The sequence below is a fragment of the Petromyzon marinus genome, chromosome 68 (genome assembly GCF_048934315.1).
Source record: "Petromyzon marinus isolate PM22_M1 ecotype Great Lakes invasive population chromosome 68, UKy_Petmar_22M1.pri1.0, whole genome shotgun sequence".
Classification (NCBI taxonomy): Eukaryota; Metazoa; Chordata; class Hyperoartia; order Petromyzontiformes; family Petromyzontidae; genus Petromyzon; species Petromyzon marinus.
The window spans coordinates 6,131,764-6,139,905 of NC_133734.1; the positions used below are offsets into that span (position 1 = coordinate 6,131,764).

The 8,142-nt window shown below is 47.4% G+C and overlaps 1 protein-coding gene across 1 annotated transcript; it reads right to left on the reverse strand.

The window, feature by feature from the left end:
• Window positions 1-3,695: 3,695 nt before the first annotated feature.
• On the reverse strand, window positions 3,696-6,856 carry LOC116956980 (uncharacterized). Its single transcript, XM_032978893.2, has 3 exons — window positions 6,680-6,856; window positions 5,954-6,312; window positions 3,696-4,587 (listed from the first exon to the last, which is right to left on the reverse strand). The coding sequence occupies exons 1-3, from the start codon at window positions 6,699-6,701 to the stop codon at window positions 3,730-3,732; spliced, it is 1,239 nt and encodes a 412-aa protein (XP_032834784.2). The 5' UTR covers window positions 6,702-6,856; the 3' UTR covers window positions 3,696-3,729.
• Window positions 6,857-8,142: the final 1,286 nt, after the last annotated feature.

Below are 8,142 nucleotides of genomic sequence, written 5' to 3' on the forward strand. Positions count from 1 at the left end.
ATAGTAGAGTATAGTGTAGTGTATAGTGTAGTGTATAGTAGTGTAGTGTATAGTAGAGTATAGTAGTGTAAAAACTTGATTAGGTGCTTTCGTGACTGCAGGAATTACTCTTTGGTTTTTTCGGTAAAGTCACGTAGAAATAATTAAACAAAAAAATACATAATAGCATACGACGTTTCGATTGCAAAACCAGCAATCATCATCAGGTACAGAAGAGCTAAATTTAAGAGTGTAGTAGTATAGTGTATAGTAAGTATAGTGTAGTGTATAGTGTAGTGTATAGTAGTGTTGTGTATAGTAGAGTATAGTAGTGTATAATATAGTGTAGTGTATAGTGTAGTGTATAGTGTAGTGTATAGTAGAGTATAGTGTAGTGCACTGTGTCGTGTATAGTGTTGTATACTCGTACATCACTACACCAGTTGTGTGTTGGAGAACAAATCCACAACAATTACAACTATTTAATGGATTATATTGGTGGCGACAGCCTACGTGTTAAATGGCTGGTGTTCCCAATTGCATCCATTGGAAATGTGTGTACTTCTACACTACGTAATACGTTTATAAAGCAACAAATGTCACAGCAAGAGGTCAGGCAGCCCGTCAAATGGACGAGGTGATTGGACAGAGGCTTTTATTAATTAATAAACAACGATTAGTATTCGCGATAAGCAGTGTGCGTACTTTTCACATGGAATGTCACAGCTGAGAGGTCATAATATTGGCCAAACGTTGAGTGCCCGTAGTAAAATGTTAACTACATCTGAAAGCTTCTGGTCTTCTCGGCCACGGTCATTCCCTCCCTTCTCTACGCTTCCAAAACGTGGACCCCCCCTAATGGAACATCCTCACTAGTTAGAAACATTCAGGCTGGCCCTGCTTACGATCCATGCTGGATTTAACCTGCGGGCTGGATTGTGTGAGGAGGTCACAAATCCTTGAAAGATCTGGACAAAGTCCCATTGGTGAGCTATTCCGGCAGGCAAGGCTGTGTTCGCTGGGTCATGTAGCTCACATGCCCAGTCACCGCATACCTAAGCAGCTTGTGTTCGACCGGATCGAGAGGGCTAAATGGGCGTGGCACGGGCTAGAGAAGAGATGGAGTGATGTGGTAGAGGAGGATGTGGAGCTGAGTGGACTTGCCGATGACTGGTACCAGCGGTGTCAAGATTGGGCTCTGTGGAGGAGGCTCGTGAAGGACGCTGCTCCTGGGCAGTTAGAGGGAGTTGCCCTCCAGTAACAGTAGAGGGCAGAGGAGCGACGCTCACAACAATGAACGGTGTGCCGGGCAGATAAATTGCAGCAAGTTGGCACAGTAGGGGGCATAAGTGCTGCATCTGAACGTCATCTCAGTCGGTCAACCCATGGCACTTTCAGTTGTAATTTGATCTTCATCCATGCTCATTGCATCTCACAACGCTGTGCGGAACACTATAATTATCCTTGCATAATCACGTTCAGGGTTACATCGTATGCAAGGCGATGATCATTGTTGTTACTGAGTACAGCGAATTAAATCCGTCGGATAAAAAGAATGAATTAAAGCAATCGAGGAATGTGATTAGAAATTGTACGAGTAACGTCAACATGAAACCCATGAGCTCAAAATCTAAACCAGGAACCAATAATCAAGAAATGGTTACAAAAATTAAAGGTATAAGCAACATTAAAGTTACCACGCACACAGACGTATAGAAAAGTATGCGTGTGCACTTGTGTGTGTGTGTACACGTGTGATGTGTGTACACGTGTGGTGTGTGTACACGTGCGTGTACACTTGTAAGTAGATGTGTGTATACATGTGGTGTGGGTGTGTACACGTGAGTGGGTGTGTGTGTGTATACACGTGTGTAGGTGTGTGCACGTGTTTATGTGTACACGTGTGTGTAGGGTGGGTGTACACGCGCAACTGATAGGTCTACATCAGAGACAGCAGCCTTCATTCGTTCCTCGTGTCACTAGCAGTGTCAGTAGACCAGGATAACACAACGAGCCTTTTGCCCATCCAAGGACGGGTGTATTGCAGTAAATCTGAAACTTGCAAGCGAAAAGCAGACCGCGACGTGATATATTCATTGCATCAATGCGAGTGTAATTTGTAAGGGCGCGGTGACACGGACCTATTTCATTTTAAGGTTGTAATGCCTTGTTCATCATGACGTCCTTTTTACTTTGATGTCTCAACTGCGTTACGGAGATCACGTGACGTGAGGGTTCTGCCTTTGTAGTGAGGGTTGTAAGTCGACGCCGAGGAGGGGGGAGGAGGCGCCTCGCCCCCCATGTGGAGTGACGTCAGCCGCTAATTATTATTACTGGGGCGGCAGGGGTGTTCGTTTGGAGGATATCACCTTATAATGATTACTAATGAGGGGGCCTGTTCGATGTGGAGTGATGTCACCTGCTGATGATTATGAATGAGGGGGGGGGGGCATATGGAGGACGTAACCTGTTCATTAATATTAATGAGGGGGGCTAGTCGATGTGGAGTGACGTCACGAGCGTGAACGACAGACATTCCTGGGTGATTATAGTAGGTTTACTATTCCTTATGTATAAATTGTCTTTATCAATAATGTAACTACAATGTTACATGGCATTGTCTTGGTAACTGATGGCCTACACCAGAGACAGCTGGCTTCTTTAGGGCCTAGTCTCACTACCAGTGTCTCACTACCAGTGTCAGAAGACCAGTAAAATATATTGTCACTTATGTATACATTGACTTTCATAATAATGTAACTACAATGTTACAAGGCATTGTCTCTGTAACTGATTGGCCTACACCAAAGGCAGCAGACTTATTTAGGGCCTAGTCTCACCACCAGCAGTGTTAGACCAGAGAGCGATGCCAAAAGGCGACCAGTACAAGGACCATGCCACACGTCTCAGGGCATTGACAGCTCGGGGAAATCAGCTACACAATGGTCTCACGTCACAGCCCTGATTGTCTCGTTCTAAATCAATGGGGAAAAAGCAAATTCACGGTTTGCTAAGTGTGCCTCTTTACACGCGGTTCCTGAAGAATGCAGCCAATTCGTGTCTATATAGTGAAGTCTCACCGTCTATGTATACAGTGAGGTCTCACTATATACACACAGTAATGTCTGACTATATATACAGTAATGTCACAGAGTGTATATGTGTGTGTGTCTATACAGTAATGTAAGTGTCCGTGGTGGGGGTCAGGTTCTGTGTGTCCCCTCATAAACACAAATTTGCGTAATTTGGGGTTCACCTACACGAGAGTAGATAAACTTTGTGTACACTTTTATATACTACTGTAGACTATATATACAATATATTACTATATACTACTACATTACTATATAATACTATGTAACTATATACTACTATATTACAATATAATACTATACTACTATATTACTATATGCTACTATATTAATAAATATTACTATATCACTATACTACTAAATGCTACTATATTACTATACTACTGTTTTACTCTACGATTGTATTACTTTACTACAATATCTCTATACTACTATGTTACTATAGTACCACATTACTATACGAGTGCACTGTGCTGTATATGAACAATAGGAAAGATGCTATAGCTGGGTGGACTCGTGTCTTGTGCGTGTGATACGGGTACAAGTGTAAGTACAAATCTGGGGTGGTCGGTCGTGGTACGAGAGGGAACCGCGTACGCTGAGCCCCCAGCGTACTCAAGACCTTGCTGTACGTATCGAGGGGGTGGATACCCATCATTTATTTCTTAATTCTCTCGACGTAATCGTTGATCTTCGCCATTCCGACCAGGTGCAACTTCAAAATGTCGTACGTCCCTTGCCAGTGCGCTTCTATCTTTGACGGGTTTTTCTTGTGCAAATTGACCCCGGCCCGGATCAGGTTCGCGACGTCCACGACCAGGAACAGGGAGCTTAAAGCAACCGCGGCCATCCGCATGCCGCCTGTCGCCACTCCCTTAGCCACCGCAAATCCAACATCGTCGGCCGCGTTGGCGGCGCCCGCCCCGGCCACTTTCACCAACGCCTTTGAGTTTTTGACGATGTCCACCGCCGCATTCTTTGCGCTGCGTGCCACCATTATTCCACCCACGGTGACCGTGGCTGTCTCTACGATGCCCGGGTGGGCTGTGCCACCTTCGCCTCCTTTGGCGGTCACCCTCTCGGACACCAGCGTGCCCATGGTGACAACGTCGAGCTCGCTGGCCGCCGAGTAAACCGACCGCACCACTTCGGCGAGCCTCGCGCCGGCAATTTTATCCTTCTCGATATTTTCTGTCGCCTCTTTGGTCGAGGCTTTGTTCATCACCAGCACGGCGATCGAAGCCCCCGCGGCCGTGATGCCCCCGGCAACCCCCGTGGCCGTGCCGGCGATGCTGAGGCCCAGGGATAAGCCGGCGGTCACCGGGGCGAGGGCAAAGCCGGCGATGACCATGGCACCGCCGATGATGCCCGCGGAAGCGCCGGTCGCTTTGGAGATGTTGCCGTCTCGCTTCCTCTTCTTCAGCTGAACGATCATGCCGGCGAGCATCTTCAAGACCTCAATCCTCTTCGTCTTCCATTCGGGAAATATCTCCGCGAGTTCTCTGCGCGCTCGCGACTGTTAGCGGTAAATGACGACGAAGACGACGACAAAAGGTGAAGGGTAGATGGGTAAGCAAGTTAATTGAAATATGACAGAGGCATGAAGACAACCAATCACATAAAGTAGTCACCCTTTTCAGAGTACCCTTCGAAATGTATTCATCCACTATGCATGGTGCGTGAGTCTATGAATGTGCGTCTATGTCCAGGAAAAACACCACAGACCTCCTCGGTGGTGCCGGAAGGTCCCCCTGTGGCGGATGTAAGCAATGGCATGTGGAGGGAAGGCCAATTCCAAAATCGGCTGTACCCCTTCATGGCTCTTGCAGACACCAGAGGCCAAATAGGGGATCCAGATGGGTGCGAGGGGCTGGTTATCCCTCTACATTCAATTTAATTACCACCAGCTTCACGTCCTCTGTTTGTTGTTACACCACTCTCCCACTTCTAGCCCCGCCCACTCCCTTCCCACTTCTAGCCCCGCCCACTTCCCCCCCCCCCCCAGCCTCACGTCCTCTTCCCCTAGCACTCACGCAGCCACCCCTCCCCCTACCCACCCCCCTCTCTCCCCCCTTGCCTTCTCCCCCCTCTCTGACCTTTATAACCTCTTGCCACGACAGCTCTCCCGCCGACTTCAGCATTTTCTTGCTGTGGTTGTCCCACCTGATGAAGATCGCTCGTGTTGCGATCGAAACGTCGTGATTTATTTTATTTTATTTCTACCTATGTAACTTTACCGAAAGGACCAACGAGCATCATGGATACATGCTATAATGTTGACACCAGGACCTATCGTTGAGCTAATCTGCCCACTGACCATCGACTTGTCATCTATATGATGCACTTGCCATTCTTCCACTCTGGTGGTGGGAGTACACCCAGGACCCCATGCAAACCGAGAGCGGCCTGGTCTCAGCTAGCTGATGAAAGTTGGAAGCGAGAATTTAATTATCGCTTGCAGCTGGGGTTGAAATCGTCCCCCACTCATCCTGATGCCGAGAGGAAATGGGCGACGTTTAGGACTGTTGGCTCATGCAGCTGCAATGGCTGCTTTAGGTACACGGTCCAAAACTTCTCCAGACACCATGGCTGATGGAGGAGGTGTTCCGGCTGGATGAGAAAAAGCGACAGGCCCACTCACACCATCTACAGCATGCCACGTCAGAGAATGAGGAGGCTTACAACAGCTTTCGCTCGGAGGTTCTGAGAGCTGTGAGGCGCTGGAAGGATGGGTGGTGGAGGGAAAAACCGGAGTACCCGAAGAAAAATCAATCCGGGGACAGAAAAGAGAGATGCAGACTCCAAACGCACCACGGGCATCGTCACGGTCGGAATCGAACCCCTGACCTCCCACGTACCAGGAGGAAGTTGTGACCACTCACCCATTCCTCACTACCGCCCTGCGTGGGTGGGGACGATTGTGGTGAGGATGCTTTTCCCTCATCCGTTGCTCCTCCTTCATTTGCTGCCCATTGTTTTCCATCAAGTTTCTCAGACACGAGCTTCTCCCTCGCTGGCTCCGCCGGAGTCTCCAGTGTCGTATCCTTCCTCAGCGTGGGTTTGCTCTTCCATCGCTGCTCACACTTAGCTTGTGGGCAGAGGAATTCCGTCTGCGTCGATTCCAACTCCCAGTGGACCTCGATGCAGACCTCGCAGAAGCTGTGGCAGCACGGCAGCCTCATTGGATTGGTAAATAAACACTCACAAATCTGGCAGGTGAGTTCATCTGGCTTTGACTGATCTGTCAAAGAAAACACACACACACACCACCACCAAGAAAAATGGCGATGACAGGGTCAATATTTATATATATCTGCCCATAGACTCACAAAATATCACAGACTCAGCACTGCTACCATAAACTCAGCACTGCTTCCCATAGACCCAACACTGCCCAAAGACTCAACACTGCCCATAGACTCAATACTGATACCCATAGAATCAACACAACCCATAGACTCAACACTGCCCATAGACTCAACACTGCCCATTGACTCAACACTGCCCATAGACTCAACACCACCCATAGACTCAACACTGCCAATAGACTCAACACCACCCAAAGACTCAACACTAGACATAGACTGTAGTTGTAGTTTGTAGTTCACCTTTGCTCTGTTCTGAGCTCATGTCGTTGCCGTGCCTCTTACAATAGCAGCCACGAGCGATGTCCTTCCTGTGGAGAGTCCTGTGAGAAACACGGTGGGTTAGTGAGCTTGCGTAGTGTATAGTGTAGTGTATAGTAGTGTAGTGTATAGTAGTGTATAGTTTCGTATATTCGTGGATTATTGTAGTGTAGTGTATAATGTAGTATACACTACACTATTCACTACAATACACTACACTGCAATTCACTACTATACACTAAATTACAATTTACTACTCTACACAGCATTATTATTCACTACTATATACTACAATACTATTCACTACTATTCACTACACTACTATACACTATAGAGGACATTTTAGACTACTGTACACTACACTACTATACACTACACTATTATTCATTGCACGACTATACACTACACTACTATACACTACACTACTATACACTACACTATACACTACACTACTATACACTACTATACACTACACTATACACTACACTACTATACACTACACTACTATACACTACACTACTATACACTACACTACTATACACTACACTATACACTACACTACTATGCACTACACTACTATACACTACTATACATTACACTACTATACATTACACTACTATACACTACACTACTATACACTACACTACTATACACTACTATACACTACACTACTATACACTACTATACACTACACTACTATACACTACACTACTATACACTACACTACTATACACTACTATTCATTACACTACTATACCCTACACTACTATACACTCCACTGATATACAATACATTTGTAGCGTCGGATCGCGTGCACACACGTGTAGCGCTGTAGATGGGCTGCACTTACCTGCAACGGCAGACAGGGCCCATCAGGGGCGGTTCCTCGAGCCGCCGGGGGGGTCGCTACATTCCCCAGCCCAAAAGCAGGAGGGGGCTGCGGGGTGTTCTGGGATCCCCCGCGACCCCCCCCCCCCTCTCCTTTAACTCTCGAGAAGAGAGGCGTGGCCAGAGGCTGACACACCGGGGAGGTGTATAAAAGCCGGACCTCTCCAGAGGTTCGAGGCAGTGCTACGAAGACTGGAGAGCAGCTAGACTAGGGCCCTGGGACCTCAAGCCCGCTGCCCTTGTAAGGGCCGGGTCGAGCTTGGAACGGTGGTCGGGACCCGTACCTTGGCTGGGTCGGGTCAGGATAGCCTCCCCTAGGACATGGATAGCCGGAGGGCTGGGAGTGAACAGGGCAGTGTGTAGGTCACGATAGCCCGGAGGCCATACCTCCCTAGATAGGGGGGGTTAAAGGAGTTACTGATAGTTATAAAGAAACATATCGTGTTGCCTCTACAACAACGTCTCCATAACATAACTCATTACACATTATACACTACTATACACTAAATCTTGATTTGAAGCTTTCGTGACTGCAGGAATCCATACACTACACTACT

Bases quoted from the DNA above. Each gene is read 5' to 3' on its own strand.
- LOC116956980 (XM_032978893.2), bottom strand. From the start codon at position 6,701: ATGAGCTCAGAACAGAGCAAAG. The intron at 6,313-6,679 runs GTGAACTACAAA...TTTCTTTGACAG, and splicing joins GAGCTCAGAACAGAGCAAAG to ATCAGTCAAAGCCAGATGAA. The intron at 4,588-5,953 runs GTGAGTGGTCAC...TACCGCTAACAG, and splicing joins AGGGCGGTAGTGAGGAATGG to TCGCGAGCGCGCAGAGAACT.